The sequence below is a fragment of the Neopsephotus bourkii genome, unplaced genomic scaffold, assembly GCF_033783945.1.
Source record: "Neopsephotus bourkii isolate Nb327-2 ecotype Australia unplaced genomic scaffold, CSIRO-AGI_Nbou_v1 NB_1637, whole genome shotgun sequence".
NCBI lineage: Eukaryota > Metazoa > Chordata > Aves > Psittaciformes > Psittacidae > Neopsephotus > Neopsephotus bourkii.
The window spans coordinates 4,929,581-4,949,339 of NW_026902112.1; the positions used below are offsets into that span (position 1 = coordinate 4,929,581).

General features: G+C 41.1%; 1 protein-coding gene across 2 annotated transcripts in view; it reads right to left on the reverse strand.

The window, feature by feature from the left end:
* The window catches only part of KCNQ3 (potassium voltage-gated channel subfamily Q member 3), a 194,115-nt gene that overhangs the window by 19,682 nt on the left and 154,674 nt on the right, over positions 1-19,759 (reverse strand). For both annotated transcript variants that reach the window (XM_061374129.1, XM_061374128.1), the window contains exons 2-9: positions 12,622-12,712; positions 10,834-10,960; positions 8,914-9,086; positions 6,866-7,021; positions 5,381-5,491; positions 4,065-4,160; positions 2,573-2,667; positions 860-886 (exon numbers count right to left, since the gene is read on the reverse strand). In XM_061374129.1, coding sequence (XP_061230113.1) covers positions 860-886; positions 2,573-2,667; positions 4,065-4,160; positions 5,381-5,491; positions 6,866-7,021; positions 8,914-9,086; positions 10,834-10,960; positions 12,622-12,712 — 876 coding nt within the window. The remainder of the gene's footprint in view (positions 1-859; positions 887-2,572; positions 2,668-4,064; positions 4,161-5,380; positions 5,492-6,865; positions 7,022-8,913; positions 9,087-10,833; positions 10,961-12,621; positions 12,713-19,759) is intronic.

Genomic DNA, 19,759 nt, shown 5'->3' on the forward strand with positions numbered 1-19,759 from the left:
GAACTATTAATCCTTTTAATTGCTGCTGACATTCATTGTGGGTGATCCATTGATAGCAATTTAGCATTAAGTATTTCATGTTTTCAGCCCAAGAAGTTGAATTATTTTATGTGCTCTTAAGTCTGCAACTTAGCTGGAGGGGGTTATAAATATGCCATTTCCATCTGAGACCTTGAAAGTTGACTGGCAATGACTGCTCTGCTTTAGTCTTCAGTGACTGACTGGCATTAGGATCAGTTTTTCTTTCATTCCCTCTGCTTGTAAATTCTCCCAGAGTGACTGGGAACTTTACCATCTCTTTCAGCAGTGGTGGGACCAAGACCTCAAACCTAATGTATCTTTTCTAGTACTGCCAGAGACACTGGCTATGATGCTGATCTGTCTTAGCCATCCATCTTAGTATTTATCTTCCAGAAATCTTTGCACATGGTGAACTGACACAGACTTGATCCCTTACATGGCAACATTGCTCTGTACAGGACTGTTAAGCAGTAACATGAAACAGAACTTTAAAGTCATCCCAGAACAATCTGGATGCTAAATCCTGGTTTTCTGACATGGATCAGAAGAAATATAGACTATGATTAATCATAACAAACAATAAAGCTGCTTACAGACAACCAGCAAGCAACACTGCGTTTATATTATTAGTATTTTAGCTGTGTTGTTAAACCGGGAAAAAAAGCAAGCAATTAGGAAATGGATTGGTTAACCATTTTTAATGACTATCTGTAGTGTTAGTAGCATGTTTTAGTTAACAGCTCATGAATCCACAAAGAACCATTTAACCTGCATCCTCCAACAACTGTATTAAAACAAGGCTATAATAATGGCAGCTATAATAATGGCAGCTACATACCTGGCAGTGCCATCCAATTGCTCTTTCCTTTTATAGAAGAGAGGAAGCATTACAAGAAAACAAGAAGAGAAGAATTACATAATAAATTCAGCAAATTTTTAAAACATAAATTGCAAATCTCTTCCTAATAGTTTATACCTCTTTTGTTCTGTGATAGCAGAATAAAAGCTGCATTTTCAACTAGCCATAAAGGAGAGAAAGCGATATAGGTTCCTGAAACCAATCTGTGCTGCTTAGTCTGGCAATCCAGTCTTTGGTGAGAAGTGAACTCCATTGCCCTCTCTCCCAGGACCTTATTTGCAAAGCACCTCTTAAATTTCAGATCACATCTGAATCACAGAAGAACCTACATACATACAACAAACAAGCTTGAAGACACAGTAACAAACCTAGACTCCAGGCAAGCCTGAGAATTATTCTCTGAACAAAGCCTGAGGTCAAGAAACCCTCTAGAAATGCCTCTGTAATGGAGAATTTGTAAATACATAGAGCACGAGAAGGAATAAAAAAAAAAAGGGAAATACATTAAGCCGCAATTAAACATTTTTTGTATTTTTTCTTGAGGTTTCCTTTTTGACATATGTGAAATCAATCCTAAAGTAGTGTATCGTGAATATAACAAAGAAAGACTTAGCGTTTCTAATTTGCCCTTTGTGAAGGTAGGAGCCTGAAATGTTTCTGCAAGTCAATTTTGAGCAGCATCTACAGTTGCAATATTAGCTCATTGAGCACAACTTATATGTGGAGTCCTTCGAGCTGAGCAGTAGTTTAAGAGTACATTTTTTCTCTGAATGACGCATAACAGGAGGTCAAGAATGAAAGTTTAAGCATAAACTTGGATAAGTAATGCCCGCTACTAGCGGATAGTCTATAGCTAAAAGTCTTGTTTTCATAGGGAAACATTTTAACATGTTAAGACCTCAAGGTGAAGAAAGTACCTGTTTGAAAGACAAGAAAAATGAGGCTCAGACAGCCTCATATCCATAAACATGAGCATCCATTAAGTCTGAATGTATTTAGGTATGGAATGTTTTCCACTGAACTCAGAAGTGGTGATTAAAATAAAACCATGACCCCAACTCCCTAGAAAAGTTTTCTTGTGAACCTTCAGTGAATAGTTTCAGTGGGAGGCAGTTTTAAACATGCTTTGGCTGTCCTCCACTGAATTATCCCCTTGGTCAATTGCTATTGCCAAAAGAGAAGCCTTTAACAAGCATTAATTATGTTCACATGCCATGGCCACCTCTGTGAACAACAAAATTCTCAGTCCTGTTGAGGTAAAGAAGGAAAACTAAGATTTTTCTGCATAGCCCATAACTTAAAACACATGACTGCATCATAGAGGGTGTGAGAAGTACACACACCTCTGAAATCCAGGGCTAAAACTTTATCAGGATCAAAACTACAGAGGGAGAAAATGAGATTTCCAGGACGATAAATTCCTAAGTGTTACAAATGGAAGGTGATGGTGATGCAGCCTTCTCTGTTTAATGCCAACATGAGAACCACTGATTGATTAATCCATGTGCCCCAATATGTCGCTCCAAGGGAAGGCAAAAATGGATCCAGAAGCCAAGAGCATGTTTTTCATTCTCAGTTAGGAAGTTAACTGGCAATGATGTGTTGCCTGCAAAAGCCTCACTGATCAATATAAAGTCTATGCTTCCTGTCCTTTTACTTCATAGAAAATAGGGAGGTGGACAATTCACTTACCTAAAAAATGGAAATGATACAATTGATTCATAAAACCTCCAGGTAGCAACTAGATCAATCCTGTTGGGGTTAGTGGCATAGTATCTCCAGGCAGCCTGAATTACAAGAGAAAGGAAATAACTAGTTTTAGGTAAAGCTATTCTCCAAGATGACAGCAGCAAGATTGCTTCAAAGAACATAACAATACACCTGAATGATTATCTAGAGATTAGTTACTCATCAGCCATACTTAATGAGTGCCACCATATGGATAAATTATTGACACTGGATTATGGCACTAGGAGGGCTGTTAAAGCAACCAGGACACGGAGAGAACTACCAACATCAACAAGACATTACATTTGACTAAACTTGTTTTATTCTCCTGTCTGGTGTGTCTAAAAGAGCTTCCATTAATGCTGGATTTGTCCACTATTTCTGGCTTAAGCTAGTTTACTATCTAGTGTATCCTCATAGGAAAGTTTGCGAAGCAATTTTCTATTTCAGCATTCAGCTCTAATCAAAATTCTTTCAGCAGTTACCTAAAACCACTGTAGCTAAATTAGCTCCTGCTAAGTGGAGATGCTTTAATTTAAAAGGTGAATTCAATTCACAGATGACCCCTGCAGCCCATTCTGTTTGCTAACGAGTGGTTTTAATGAGAAGAGCATAATACGCCACTCAGCCTGTTTTCCTGAGGACCGGTTTGATCCTGAGCAGTCCCAAACAATACTTCCATCTGATATCACAGAACCATTCTCTGTACCCTTATGGAAATGATGCCATTGACTTCACTGCCATCAGGGTGAGCTCCACACATACTACAAGTAACTCCTGTCAAATTTGTCAGCCCCTGAACTAGTAATTTTAAGCTTCATTTTCTGAATTGGTAGCAAAGGCCATAACTGTTGTCCAAGTAAGATAAGGAGTCTCTTCCCATCAAATCCTCTGATAGTCCAGTGATATAACAGAAAATCCAGGATGTGTTTCAGTTCTTACAAACCACACATACTATTTACATCATTTGCCTTGACTGAAACAGTCACTTGTCTGTTGTGTTATTTCTATTGCTGTTTTCACATCAATAACAACTTAACTTTGTTTGCACATAAAAGCACTCTCACAAGGGAACTGACAAAACCTGGATTCTGGGAAGAATATGTTTTCGACAGCTTGTTTTCTGTGATTTTGTGGCGCTAATGCAGCAGTTGGTTGGTTTCCAGAAGCTGGTGGATGAGAAAAGACACTAAAGACACTATAGACACTGTTCTTATGAAAGGTATTCTGGGAATTGAAAGATTCCCTCCTCAAAAACTGCAAGGATCTCTGGATTATCTTGCTCAACGTAAAAAAAAAACCAAAAAAAAAAACCAAACCCTAACTCCTCTATAAACACAGCTTCTCACCTCCTGCAATGGGAAATGAGAATTTGGAAAGGGGTCACCCTTCTTAACATGACGTACCAGTCTTCATACACAACACTTTATCAAGGAGGGGATAAGTAGCTGCAAACCTGGATGAGTTCAGCTGCTGGCTTTCTTCTTTTCTCAAAATGCTTTTGACGATGTTGCTCTTGGACCTTCAGTGCCAGTCCTGAGCCCAAAATGCCCTGAAAGCACAGAGGGATGCAAGATTTTAGGTGTTTCTTACTCAGAAAAGGCTGGATTAACTTGAGAGGAAACAGGCCTGTGGGTGGAGAAGGAGATGGCTACGTGGAAGCTTTGTGCAGTGCAGCATGACCTTCCCATTATTCCACTCACAAGACACCAGGCTCTCATGATCCTCTGGAGGACCACAGGCCACATTGTATCATCTTAAAGTCCTCAACAGGTTTTTTGCCTACTGCTTTCCAAGCTGGAGATACCAAGCTGGTGTATTACTTTCCACTCAGGTAGACACAAACTGTGCTTGAGTGATAAAAGATCTATGCTAGGCATACTCTGGATTTGGGTGTGTGGGGCTTCCCATTCTCTGTGAAATGCTTTCCATGTCTTGATGTAAAGGAAAAATATCTTAAAACCTGGACTTGGCATGGTTCCTATTGCTGTTCAGCCCATCTCACTCAGATCTTGTCTTGCTCTTACCTGAGGACTTTGCAGACAAAGCAAATATTTGGCCCATGTAACACAAGAAAGAATATACTTTCAAAAGCAATTTAGAGATAATTTCTTAAGTAACCAGAGGAGGATTCACACGGCTAGGTCAAAAATACCTGTACTGTCATCTGCTGTCTAAATTCCCTTTAATCTTAGTGGCTAGAAATGACACTTCCATGGTGGTGTCAGAGGTCTTCTCTAGGAATTATTTCCCCAGAAGACTGACATGAAATACTTGCACAGCTGCACTGGTTATAAAGGATGGCCACTGGTCTGCTATGATTACTCACATGTAGATCTCTAACTTGCAAGTGTTCAGAGCTGGGTAAGGTGGATTCTACCCTAATTTTTAACAAAACAGGCCCCAAATCCTTTAAAAATACATCTTGTGTGGATATGTCAGTACCAGCAAACTAACCTGGGCCAGGGTACAGGCTCATAAAGTGCCCTGTGACTGCCCAGACTGTTAACTTGCTGGATTAATTTTGTCCTGTGCCAAGTAGCACTGTCTCAGACAGTGCCCACACATGGTTCAAGAAGTATTGGTGTATCACATACCAAATAGGCTGCATGCAAATTTGGGAAGGAGTTTGATTTACTGATCTAGACCAGCTCAAGTGCCTGAATTGTTTCTTAACTAGGGGTTTTGATTCCACTGGCAGTTTTGATTGCCTTCATTTTGCAAGTGTACAGCAGTGGGCTGTGGCTAACAGAGGAGGGAGAAGGTACTTACTGCAGGAAGAGCAAAGAAAGACACTCCAATAAGAGAGAAAGTAGCTGCAATCAGCCGTCCCTCCCATGTTTTGGGGGTCTTGTCACCATATCCAATCGTAGCAAGGGTGATCTGTGGGCAGAATGACCAGGACCTCCCATAAGAAAAACAAGGCCAAAAGCTCTGCTTTAAATGCCACCATGAAACCTGCATTTAGCATTGCGGGTGCTCATGCAGCCTCCTCATGCAGGATCTTGATGATGGGCCAACCAATCATTTTAATGGTATCATGGTCCAGAGGTATTGAGATAGGGAGAATGGAATTAGTCTTAGAGCAGCTACCTCCCTAGGATGCATTTGCTGAAAGGGAACTCTACGTGACGTTCCATGCAAAGTGAGTCTTCTGCCCATCATGACGGCACACTTAGGAGTGGGACTTGCCAGTTAATAGCTTGCAGGGCTTTAAAAACCAATCAGGACTACCTCTTTCTGAAGTCCCAGTGTTGTTAAAACAAAGATGACATTGTGAAAACTTGTTCCTTTCCTACACAGTTCCTTATTTCCAACTGTGTATCTCTTATCACCAGTGAGACTTTACCTAAGTGTCCTGGATATGAAAGGATATGAAAATATCCAGGTGTTCCATACAATACTTGGGACCTTTTGATTAATAATGGGGTAGAAGGATCTTGCCATTTATGAGTGAACTACATCAAATAAAAAATACGCTACTGAAGTTTAATCACAGCATGTTATGGATTCCTCTAACTATTGGTAGCAAAGCAACATGAATTCTGTCTACCAGGTGGCAGGAATAGTTTGTGATCAAATGAGCAGTCGTGCAAACCGATACTTGTCTCTTCATGAGAAGAGGCAAGAACAGATGTATCAAAGATCCCTCTTGCTCAGTATTTCACAACCAGTGTCGTACCCTGATCAATTCTGGGGGTATGCACATTGAGACATAAAAGAATTGTTGAGTTATCCTTTTCAGAAACATGTTTCTACTTCCCACATCAGAATCCAGAAACATCCTCAGTCATTGGCTCTTTATAGACCAAACTCCCTTGAGTGTCTCTTAAGCCTTTGATACACTTTGCTATCCCAACAGAACAGTCCATTGGCCAGCTCTGGTTCTGCCATTTTCTGGGAGATGTAGTTCTCAGTGGCAAGCTACTGCTGTCACTAGAGCTAAGTCTCCCATAGGCATATGTTCTGCCAGTGCAGTTATACATCAAAAGACACCCCTCTAAAAGAGTGGTTTCCAGAAACCAGCAGAGACTGATTTCCAAAGAAGGTTTAAGCACTTAAAGGTGTCTGACTGAAAATCAACAGTGGTGTAAAATCTGCTACTTAGTTGTAGTGGCATCCATACTCTGGTAATGTTCTTCCAGTATCATGCTTCTCACCCCAGAGTAGCACTACTGTGATCCCTAGCATCCCTAACGTATTTTTTCTCTTCTTGGATATGAAGTTTTTAGATAAGGTATTTTTGGATTCACTTACCAGCCCCCACCACAGTGCATCTGCATAAGTTTCAAACTCTTCCTTCATCTCCACCCCATTAGCATCCTTTTCAGGAACATCTTTTTCAACCAGATAAACAAGAAACGAGGATAGGATGAGCGTCAGGAACCCGATGTACCAAGCAGTGATGAGCTCCTGCAAAAGAAACAGATGGGGAATGGAGGGGCTGAAAACAGCCTCAATACCCACTGAGGCAGAGTAAATGCCAAGAGAGAGGAAGCATGAAGCTGATAACAGCAGAGCTGTTGCTGCTGCTTGGTCACAACCCATGGCCAGCCCAGCTCAGCACTTACTGGGAAATAATGCAGAGATTTACAAGAATTAGCCCATACATGGCGTGTTCCTTGGGAACAGCTTGGAGCAATCTGTAGTTATAGCTCTGCATAAAGCTGGGTTAAGGGTTTAGCTACACTCATGATGTAGGATGCTGCAGGGCTCTGTCCCTGACCATGACTCTTCTCATTCTGGCTGCCTATAGGTTTGGTCAGCTTTGGCAGGCAAATGACAGCTCTGCCTAATCCCTACTTCCAGAGAGGCAAGGCTGCAGGATGTACCAGGGTCCACCATGAATTATGTTTTCATGATGAATTGATGCAATAAGAACAGACCTTGAAAATCATCTGTGTGAAAAAAACCCTGAGCTTCCTTAGTTTAGAGACAGTGACTAAAGTAGAGTGTGTGGCTAAACCCACTGAGGTGGGAGGTGCAGTGACCCAAGTTAAATTCCCAGCAATGTCTGAAACAAAGCAGAAACATTTTTGGTGAAGGTCTTCCAAAGTGGGTAAAAGTCAGTGTTCCGCTTCCTTTTATTTTCTGAGAACTGCATTGAAATAAAATAAAATAAAACCAAATTAAAAAGAATTAGACTAAAATAATTTAATTAAAATAAAACAAATTTAAAAAAGTAAAGTAAAGCTGTAGCTGAGAATTTCATAATTGAGTCTTGAGATAAGCCAACCAGAAACTGGCTAATTCCTGGTCTGCAGCCACAGAAGGATATTTGTTGGCTAACCTTGGTTTTTTAGTGTCTCCAGTAAAGCCTTAAACAAATTCCAAGCAATGGCTCTGGCACACAGACTTCTTCCATTATCTGAGCTTCCTGAGAACCACTTTTGACATAAGTGTTTATGTGCCACCTGCCATGTAGCAAGTTTATATGGGGAAGAAACAGAAGCTGGTATGAAATAAAGCCTGGTGGGTACCCCTATCAGCCACCACAAAGCAGCAAAGTCCAATTATGCTGTGCCAGCTGGCATTTTAATCCTCAAAACCCCTAAAATGTCAGGAATGTCATTCACGGGTAAGAAAAAGCCGCACAGAACACATATACGCAATTTTCCTACACCCTGTGCAGATAAGAAACCTCATCTGGAGGATTTTTATGCAGATAGCTTTTAACTTGTAGTAATGTTTGGTGAAAATACCAGAACACAATGTATCTGTCTGGTGCGAGACAAGATGTGTCTGAGTATAGCATCAAGTTAGACCAAGAAAAGATGAATTTAGAACTACTCTCTGTCTGGGTCCACACTGTGTGCATCTTCGTATTGTCTGACCTGTGCTTCCAAAGACAAATTATACCAGTGGCTCTCTTTGACACTACATTTCAGCTAACCAGCTTCTTTTCATCCCTTCAGAGTCCTGCTCCATCTGTCGATCAGAGAAGTATGAGAAGCCACTACAAATACGTTGCAACTACAGGGGTATTTCTGTCAGACATTTCAACATGCTTCACCATTAAAGGGATGTCCCTGCTCTCATTCAGTGTAATGGCAAAATTCTTGTTGTAATGACTGTGGGAATGAACGCTCTTTCATCATTTCCCAGCACCACTATTGAGTATAGAAGGATAAAACACAGGCCAGAAATGGTTCAGATTGGAGGAGAGAATAAAGCTGAAAGAACAAAACTATTGCTTGAAGTACTGGACATAGTCCCAGGACCCTGCTGCACCTGTGCATCCTCTCTCTTTCCCTTCAATGTCTCTCCCCGAAACCCCATCTGAACCCTGCGAGTTCATCACTTACTTTGCTATGTGCACAAATTGCTGATCCTAAAAGTTTCCATGTGCCTCCCCGCCTATCCATTCGGAGCATCCGTAGGATCTGAAGGAAGCGGAGGCTTCTGAGAGATGTGGCCAGAACATTGCCCTGGTTCCCAACCGCAACCACTGGCACTGAAGCAATCAGCACGAAGATATCTGCAAAATAAAAAGAACAAAGCCTGCCAACAAAAGTGGCCCCATCACCTGCTTCTTAATCCCATCTGGTCATGCTCCAGATTTCCCTAGGCAAATTTTAAAGCTGCCTGAAAATGCTTTCTCTTGCCAATTAAACAGATACTTGCACCTGCACACAGTCAGCATCATGCACAGAACCCTCCAGAAAGCCTCGTAATCTATTTAGAGGTCCATGCACTGGACTTGAGACAGTCTCAGCCAGTTTAGGGATGCTGACAGAAAACAGTGTCCTAACGCTGACAGAAAAACAGCCTTAGATGCATCTGTCCCACAGGAGCACCACAAAGAACAGGTCAGCAGATGAGAAACTCATGTCTTTATAGTGCATCCAGTACTTTGTTCTTTTGGCTGAGTTTTCCCATTAAAATCTAAAAGCCAGTACTACTATTTTCTGTAAGGCTCACAGGGCCAACATGCTGATCAACAGAAGAGGTTTGAAATGCAAATTGCATTGCTCCTTCTTGGTTTATTTCTTTTCTTTTCTTTTCCTTGTTTGCCCTCTGCTTTGTGATCCTGTGCATACGCAAGAAAAAAGGTGGTATCAAAAGGCTTCAAACCTTCTCTGGACACCCAGTCTTTAAATACTCTTCATATTCTGTTTTCAGCTAAAAAAGAGTGACACCGGATGGATTTTGGATTTATTCACTTTCAGTCATTCCCAAAACAAACTTGTGCTAATAACAGCCAAGAGATTGTATTAATAAATCCAGGATCTTTTCTGTTTTCAACTCAGATATCAGTAAAGACTCATTATCAGAAATGAGATGACACTTTTACTGAGAAGGCATGAGATAGTACCAATTGCACTTGCTAACACCACACTCTATTGCCTTCACAATGCTATTAGAAGCAGAAGAAGTACTTATACAACAGTAGCACCCAAAGGAGCATTGCTAGATTGAAGATAGCACAGATGCACAAAGAAAATTTGTTCCAATTTTGTGTCCCATTTAGACCCATAAGATGAACAAAAAGAGGAAGAGGGAAGAGAGTGACGAGTATTCCTATGGCTCCCCAGAGTGCTATGTGCCTACAAATAAAGAACAAAAAAAGCAAGTTCTTGGCCTGAAGAACACCAAAACAAATGGGGGGGGGGGGCTTGGAATCGAACAAATGTGGATGTTCATGACAGGTGCTCAGGGCAGAATGAGCTTCTAAGTGTCCATTGGCTGGTTTGTGGGTAGAATAGGGAGTTGTAGGAAGGGATTCAAACACGTATAATGAGTAGTTTTATGGATACTTATAGGCAGTACCTTCCAAGCCTGAAAGATAACATGGGTGCAATCACAAATATACTTGTTTGTAAATGTAGACCAACATTACAAAGGTAAAACACCACATCTGAATTTGAAAGAGGGCTGAGGAAGGTGGTATGGGGCTGGGATCTGAAGTGGTTTGAAACTGAAGGCAGACAGAGTATATTTGGGGGTGGCTTAAGGAAAATGCAGTGGGGCTCAGGACAAGAAAATGCGTTTAAAGGGTAAAAGAATATGTTTTCCCTCACTGATCAGCTACTCAAGTCTCCTTCAAATTAACTGTTATTATGGGGTACTTCAAATAGCTACTCCAAGCAGGACACAGCTTCCTATGACAAAGTGAAGATCTGATTTCACTGCCATTGCCTGTTTTCCTGGGGCTGCCACCCACCCCAACTGGCTTAGAAGGAAAAGGACATAAAGGAAAACAGTAGCAGGGAGCATGTTCTTACCCAGCATACACAAAGGCTTCCTGGCAAATTTCAGTCTCCCCCTCCATCCTTTGTAGCGACAGCAACACCCAGCAGCCCAGATTCTTAAGGCAAACTCTGCTCCAAAGATGAAAATGGCAAAAGTTTCCTGTATCAAAGACACAAGCTACACTGTTAGACTCATAGCAAGTTTAGCAGTAATTCAGGACATGAGGATATAGTTGAAGGAACCAGGTGAAATGCTAGCACTGGGGTGTGTGTGTGAGATAAAGAGAGGAAAAGAGTGGGCAGAAGAATATGGGTTGATAAAGAAGCAAGGCAAAGCGGGACATAACTCTATAGCCTGGTCAGTACTCTGCAGAAAGGATGTGACCCTGCTGTAAATGTAAAGCGTTTACCTGTCTTAATAGAAAGGCTGTTACTTCATAAAAAGACCTCCTCTGGTTACCCACCAGCATCTTGTTCATGCAGCCATATATATAGAGATAGAACAAGATACAGTATATTCATATGGTCATAAATTTATGGCATAAATAAAAGCACATAGAAAACAAATTTAATGCATATGTTATTCCCTTAATTTTCTGGTGCACAGAAGAATGGGATTTTCCACCTTGCTCAAGAACTCTTCTAAGCATGGGGAGGGAAAGGGGAAGAGACAGCTTCTCTGGAGTGCTCAGCAGAGATGAGCCAATGGCAGCATGGGGCACACAGTTAGTTTTCCTCTCTTTTCCTCTGTGTGAATACCTGGTAAGGAGGAAAAGGGGATTTTCCCTGATGCTCATACCCACAGTAGCTAGGCACTTCTGTAAACTGCTGAGAGCTATAAAAAAACAAGCACAGGAAAAGGAAAAATAAACTCAGGCCTTTTCTAATGTGAAAAGATGGGTCTGTGCAAGGTAACAGAGATGAAAAGTCAGCTTCCCATTCCCTAGGGGATGAGGGTGTTTTCATATAGGTGCTTTTTGAGATGGAACATGCAACAGGAGTTCACATTTCATTCCTTTTGGCATTTAGTTCTTTCTTGGATCTACATGTCTCTGGGGGTACAAGGGAAAATGGAAATTTAGTTCCTGGAACTACGCTTTCTGATGCTTTTCTACAAGGCCAGATTAAGTGAGGCATTATGCTCTCTGATGCTACCTATGGGACAAAAGGGTCATTCTCATACAATGATTAACACATCATGTTTATACTTGGTGAGATTTTTGCATCTTCTGCCAAATGGAAGGCCTGCAGAAATACAGTCTTGAGCATGAACTCCAGCACTTATAAAACAAGCATGCTGCAAACACACACAGAAAGCAATATATTTGCTACCAGCACATTTTCTGTCATGGAGAGTCATCAGAGGCACTGACTGCAACAATTCCAATCATGCTGCTGTTGGGTATAAGCGTGAGTCCAATTCTGATGACCTTCCTTGAAAGAAATGCTGGGATTGGTAGAATATTATAGAATGAATTGAAATTGTTAAAAGATCAAAAAAAAAGTGAGTTTTCAAATGCACTCTGGCGTGGTCAATAGGAAATTTCCTGATGTTTTGATAGGAGAACTGTCAGTCAAATGCTGAAAAAACATTATTTAAAAGTCTCAGTATTTTTCCCCTCTCCAAACTTATTTTTTACTCGGTCAGTGTTGACAATGGACCAGGAACTATCCAATATATAAGTGTAAAGTCATTGTCCATGACCAGCAGAAGCAATCTTATTGCATGCAGAGCTGGGAGTAAGTTTCCATCACTGCTGATGGGGCTGATTTCCATTCAAGGACATTACCAGGGTGATGCAATGCCCACACTCTACTTACCAGCAAGAGGAGCCAGTCTCCTGAAACAGTTTCATACTCCTTGAAAGTTGTCAGGACAGCTAAGATCAAACACCCCAAGACAATCAGAAACCTGGAATGAAATAGAAGGGGAAACCACAGCACTGTTACCCCTCTCGGTATTAGCACTGGAGATATTGGCTATAAAATCCTAGTTAAAGACCTTTAAGGGATGGCTACTACTATTGGTGAGCAGTCAGGTGGGATCTCAGGAAGATCAAGGGTTCTCAACCTGGACAGGTGAGGCTTGTTGTCAGGAAATCCTGACAAGAGCCTAAATCAGAATGGTGCTGCTACTGAAATGCATTAAGTAACTTGTTTGCATGCTTCAAGAAGGAAGTGAGTGATAATGCATTTTGGGAAGGGATTTTATATATATATGTGTGTATATATATATATATATATGTACACACAGGCAAAGGACTATAATGCTCAGGAGGTCTTTTCCAAGCTGATGTGTTGTGTGCTTCAGAAAATGGCACTGCAGTGACTGCAATGAATCTACTTGGCATGTCCTGAGACCTGAGAAACAGTAAACGCTTCACTACAATGCAGCACCAGGAAAAACCCTCCCTTGAAAACTGCACTGCATTTCTCTTTTTTTCATTCATTTCCACGCAGATGAAACAATGCAAAAGTTAAAAAGGTTTGAAAATTAAACAATAGAGAGTGAAATTCTGCTCTCCAGTAAACACGATGCATGATAAATCACTGCCCCTGTATTATTGTCTGTCTGTGAGGCTCCAGAACAGAGATTTGACTTAAAATTTAACTCCCACTGCTGGTAAATCCAATTCAGTTCTATCTAAAGTCATGTTGATCAGCTTTGTGAAACTATCCCCAGGTTTCAGCTGTTCAAAATCTTTTATACAAAAAGTAGTGAGAAAAATCAAGGGCATCTCATATGTGATTACTGTGAAGCAGAGTGGGGGGAGCTTATATTTTGGTACTTCATGTACCCAGATCATAGGCATTTTAATGTGCTCCTAAAATCTGATCCACGGGAACAAAGGGGAAGGTGGCCATGGAAATATTTCAGAGCTTAGTGAGTAAATTGGAAGAATGTCTCCATAGAGCTCTGTATCCCTGGTTTCGTGGTTAGGGTACATCAAAGAAGTGATAGGCGTTAGGTACTGAAATCATCCAGGGAAAAAAGCTTGTTAAGAATCAAACTGTGTTTAGTGTGTAATACCTGCATTGAATTACAATCTGAATCCTAAACTGTGATTTATTTCTTGCTGAATAAAACTCTACTTTGTTTCACTGGGTGAAATGAGCAGAGTCTACTGCCTGCAGTGTGGAGACAGTGATCAAGGACTCAGCTCAGACACACATGTCCTCTAACCTGTACTGGGTTTTGGTTTCATTCATGTATGAGGAAATCTAGGGCTAAGGGAGCGTGTTATGAGAATTTCCATTTTTGCAGCTGGAGTGAAAGGAAAGAGGTGAGCTCCAGACAGCTCTTGCTGCCTCTGGGGGGGTGAATTTCCTCCAAACAGCATCAACTGGCACCCTCCATGCAAAGAATAGGCAACAGTGAAACATTTCACATCAGACCCTGAAGGATTACTTTGCTGTGGCTTTCCCAATATTAGCTGTTCAGACTGAAGTTTCTTATGTCAGGAAAATTTCACATCAGCCATTTTGAGAAAGGTTAGAACAGAAATAAATGTGTTTCTTCATGCTGAATAACTCTGAATTTCTTTGATGTTTCACCTTTTCCCACTCACCAGCCATGCTCTAGAGCATGAGTTATGTGGTTGGTAGGAAAGAGCTTTTGGGCCCAGAATGTGTCTTTTGCATTTATCTATAACTACAGTCCCCTGATCAAGATACTCATCAGTTAACATAGTAATTCTGTGATGTTCCTGCCATGCCCTCAAGCGTGCTTTGTCACACCATACATTGATGTCCCCAACCTGCAATTATGAAGCCAGTGGCTCAATGCCTTCCCAAGACCCATGATCCAGCTGTCCTGCGCCTCCATGACCAAACTAGTGAGCACTCAACCAAGACAACACGATTCCTTTCATTAGCTATAAACCAGCAATGATCTGCCACATTACAGCCATTACAGTGATCCCATCACTAATTCTCTATTTAAAGCCTTGAGCTGCTGCTACTTGAGGTTTTCCATTAAAGCCGTTTTTATCTGCATGTGAAAATTCAGTCACCCATCAGCTCACAAGTACCGTTTATATGATTTAATGAGAGGTGAAACACACTGAAAATAGTCCAAGGAAATTACATCATCAGCCACTTAAACTAAAGGCATGAATTTACGATGTCATTCAACAGAAGAGCACTGTCAATTAAAGATGATGTGCAGATTTTTGTCCAAGAGGAAGACAGAAGACGAGTTAGGAGTGAAGTCATCTTTTGCCTAAAAATACCTGATGTTTTACCACTAGAGGGTATCGGTGCTCCATAGAGCAAGGATACGCAGCGCTGGCTCCTGTTACTCTTCCCGGTGAAACGAACTTAATGCAGGTGATGTTCAAGTGATCGCACGGATCGCACCTATGCATTTGACAGGCAAGAAAAGGAGTCTCGCACCGGTGAAAATGCTTTTCCTTTGTCATTAAAAAAATTCAGATGTTGGCAGTAATGGACAAGGGGTGCTGCTTGCGCTATCACTCTGTGTGGCACAGCCGATGCTGCAAGCCTACCGCTCCAAGTGAGAGCCCACCCATGAAAACATCATATCGTGAAGCACAAAAACTCAGTAAAAATAGGGTGACAGTGTGAGACTGGAGATCTCAAGTCACCAGGAATAATTATGAGGGCAAACTCCAGCAGGGAATATGGTCTGGACCCCCAGGTGCAGAAATTGCCTGAATGCAGCCCAGAAGAGTGCCTTGGAGGTGAAATTGATGAGCAGGAACCTCGGTCCCAAAAAACACACAGCCCTTAGAGAAGACTCCTGCTCCTTCCTGCAGTACTCTGGGGTGTGCAGGGATGAAAAGGCTATCCTGGGACACACAACCACAATCAATCTTGGAAGGGTTGACTCTCCTCCTACTGCACCGTTTCCGAAGGATAAACACCCACTGCAAGTTAATCAAATCACATCTCAGCAATCCTCCCTTAGCATCTGAAATGACGACCGTGGTTCAGAGCACTTCATGAATTTTAATCTCCACTGATACTATGCAACCCACCAATTTCCCTGCAGCCCCTTCTGGTTTGGATCTTGGTGCTTACATAGCCTGCAAGACTTCTTGTGTCCTTTCTCTGGAAGATGCTACACAAATTGTTTTACCAATCCCCCTTGCTCAGCAAAGATGATAGCAAGGTTCACCTTTATCTTGTTGCTTATGTCCATATCGTGGGTGTATGCATCACCCTTATTGTGGTCTTGCAAACATGAAGACTCCAACTTGCTTGACAGTTACCAAGTCTACATTGTCTAATCTGGTTTTTCAGATGCAGCAATGTGAGTCCAGTGGTTGAGCCTGGTTGTAAAATCTTAACAGGCAAAGGGGAGGGAAAGAAACTACTCAAATCACAGGGGGTGAGCAGAGGGGAGACCAACACTGACCTGGGGAATCAAGGGACAGAAAGGAAGAAAGTCTGAAATTTGCTCATAGTTATGATGATACCATCCATGGGACATGGAGCACCAAGGGCTATAGGAAAGAATAGGGTAGAAGTCAAGGTTTAATAATGAAAATTAAGCCCTATTAAGCCTAAGCGTCCTATTGAACAGCGTTTCAGCAGGTGGCAGTCCAGACTTGAAGTCTATAAATCAGATATGCCAAATGAGGTTCTGAATTTGGTTATTTAGCTTTTTGAATAACCCTTGTTATCATTTACATGTTTTTTTTCACAGCCTATTGTACTGTACCTATTTGTAATGTTATATGTAAAATCCAAATTAATTTGTTGTGTGTGTAAGTTCCAGACCACCAAATTGCAGTGCTCTTTTGTGACTCTCACAACTAATATACTATTCTAGTTTTTGTTACTGGAAATCACATGTTTAACACTCATGTTTTCTAATTGTACTATTTTGGTGTATTAAAGACAGCATTTCAAAAACAATACATATTTTTTCCAGGAAAGAGGCAGTAATTTATGACTATGCTAGGCCATGAATGTAATGTTTCTTGGGTGATTACCACAGATGGTTTTATTTGATAAATTTTGATTTCTTTTGATATTTCACATTCTTTTGAGTTTTTCCTCTATATGCATTTTAATTTGAAGCCAATGCAATGTAGATCTAGCTGGGAACTTTTATATTTTTTCCATATAGAGGTGCTCATCATGTATCCTCTTCAACACCTCTTTCTTCATAATTTGAGGAGTGGATCACCTAGCAATTTGTTTATAATCTATTCCAAAACATAGCAGTGGTCCTTTTGCTGCTGCTATTAGGACTAGGTACATCATAGGCAGGCCAAACAAGATTTGCATCTGGCATTACTTTGGGAAATCTTTGTGCTGTGTGACAAAATGTTTTCAATTAGACTTGCAGGTTACTAATAGAGAGGATTGTGTACCTCTAGTGTACAACTGATGTTTAAAGTAAATGGCTCAAGTTGGTCACAAGCAACTAGAGAGACACCTTCCCTGTATCTAAGGAAAAGTTCTAGTGACTAGCTCCTATAGAGACTTTTACTGTGTAAATAAGCTGAATGTTCAGCTCATTTAAAACACTACAAAACATCATAAAACATTATAAAACAGCTTTTAATAATGTTTATATATATTTACTACTTAAAGAATTACCTTAACAGCCATACCAGCCCACTTCTTACATGCCCAGGTTTCTCTGAAAGCCCTTGCTGTTAATTTAGGTATCACATGGGATCGAGGAATCCTGGCTATGAAAAGAATAATCCAGACTATGAGCAGGAAAGCCTCTTGATCAGCTATTAGAAATCCCCTCAAGTGGACACTACATAACTCTGTTTGCTCTCACATCTGCAATGCCATTTCTCATCAGCTGGAATTTCCTCTGTCTCCCAGTGCTTTATGACTTAGAATTCACTGCTTTGCTTCATTTGGTCCTTTCTTATTTTCCCTTAAAACTTGTGCTCTAGTTTTATTTTGTTCTGCAACTTGTCAAATGCTCATGGAATTCTCTAAGATTATATTTGGGAAACCTGGCAGTGTTTTGCTAAATTTTGGTTTAGGGTTCCCAAAGCAATATGGTTCTAAAATCACGATTCCCACACACTTTCCCAGATTTCATATTGGAACAACCTTATTCTCTTCCACTATTGGCTTTTATCCATAAGGATTGAAAACACATCTTTCCTCACAGTTTTCACTTGCTCTATATTCCCACCCACCATCATTTTCTCTGCATCCAAACTCCAGTTTTCACAGAACATCTGCAGTATTTTGCACTGATCAATTTATAGTTGCTAATGAGAGTTCTGAGTTGGGATTTTTTACACTAGAAAAAACAAGATTAGCAAATATTTGAGAACAGCTCTTCAGAGAGAAGAGAATGCATGCCTGACTTTCACAGGCTTGGGAATATTGACTGTTTAATATTTAGATTCGTGCATCTCTGCTCTTCCAAGCAATAGGCTAGCTACTCCTACAGAAATCAGTATGGAGATAAGGGTGGTAGGAAAAATCCAGAGACTTTGTAAGGCTACAAATGTGCAGTGCAGTGGTGAAGGGCACTGAGAAACTCAGTGGACGGCTGAAGGAGGAGGGGAAGTGACAAGTGCTTCAAGTAGGGATGTTCAAAGGTTCCTCTTTCTCTGCACTCACAGATTCCACTGGGTACAGAAACCATCCCTGGCCCAATGCCATCATACTGCAAGGGCAGGGTAGAAATGCCATGCTTGGTAAGCTGAAATGCGCTCTTGCTCTGCTACAATGCCAAAGACAGAGCAAGATCCTCAACAAGATGCTGGAGGAAACCACAAGAAGCAAGGAAATACCCCTAAAGATCCCTAGTCTTAGTGGCATAACAGCTGATCTACCAGATGATGGATTGTAGCCCTGAATGACACCAGTGTGTTGGTGACAGAAGTGAGACATTGTCCCTCTCACAGGAAGAAGCTGAGCCAGGAAAGCTTAAATGCTAACTCATTCCAGGTTTTTTATGACCTCGAGTTCTCATTGGCCTCTAAATGGCCTCACTACTGTCTCCCTAAGTCTAGAAAGCTTTTAAAGAGTGAGATCTGGGAGAGGAAAGCTATGCTTCACAGCAGAGCATTTAAGTGCAAAAGAACAGCTTTGAAATCAGACAGTTCCTATCTCCTGTCCTTCATGTACCATCCAAAAGCCTGGTTAAGGCCACCTTCTCTACTTGTTTTTTCTTCAGGTCCACTCCATAACCCTTTTTGTTCAGTGCTTTTAGTATCATCATTGCCAGTTTCCTTAGGGAGTCTGGTATACTGGTGCAAAATATGTTGGGTCAGCAATGTCAAACAGCATGAACACCATCAACCTGGATTTTCTGCTCTGGGGAACAGGCATTTCAGAAGAATGGCCCGAGACATTTCCCAGGTTTGCTGGCAGAGAGTGCAAAATAGCCCATGGCACTACATTTCCCTGTTTGATTTTTTTTCAGCTTGGGAGACAAGAGTCATCCACGAAGATCTCATTTCCATCTTTCCAAAGACAAGCTTTAAGGATGCTTTGAAAGGCCCAGCATACATAGGTTACAAGAAGAGTCTTAGATATCTTACCACATGGGCGACTGAGGATGGATTGCAGAAGTGAAGGAGACGCAATGACAGCACTAGCTACCTAAGAATTTGACATCTTTTGTCCTCCTGTAGCTTGAATAAGGATGGAAAAGCTTCTGACTGTTGCAACTAAGTATTCTGAGTTGCTCTGTTATTTTAATATTAATATTAATTTTAATTTTAATATTAAGTGACTGACACTGGACTGAACTATTGTTTAGGGCTTTTATCTGTCATGACTAGCACTCCTGTCCATGGGCTTATCTCTGGCTGGCAGCATGCTGCTAATGGAGCTGAGACACATGACTACGAAACATGGTGGGCCATGCAGCACAGAGCCAAACTGCATCATCCAGCAGCCTTAGCTGCAATAACTGCAAATCAAAGGAGTTTCAGCAATGCTTCTAACAGGACATTCTCTAAAGGACATTAACTAACTTGTGTGAAGCTGTTTGAATGTA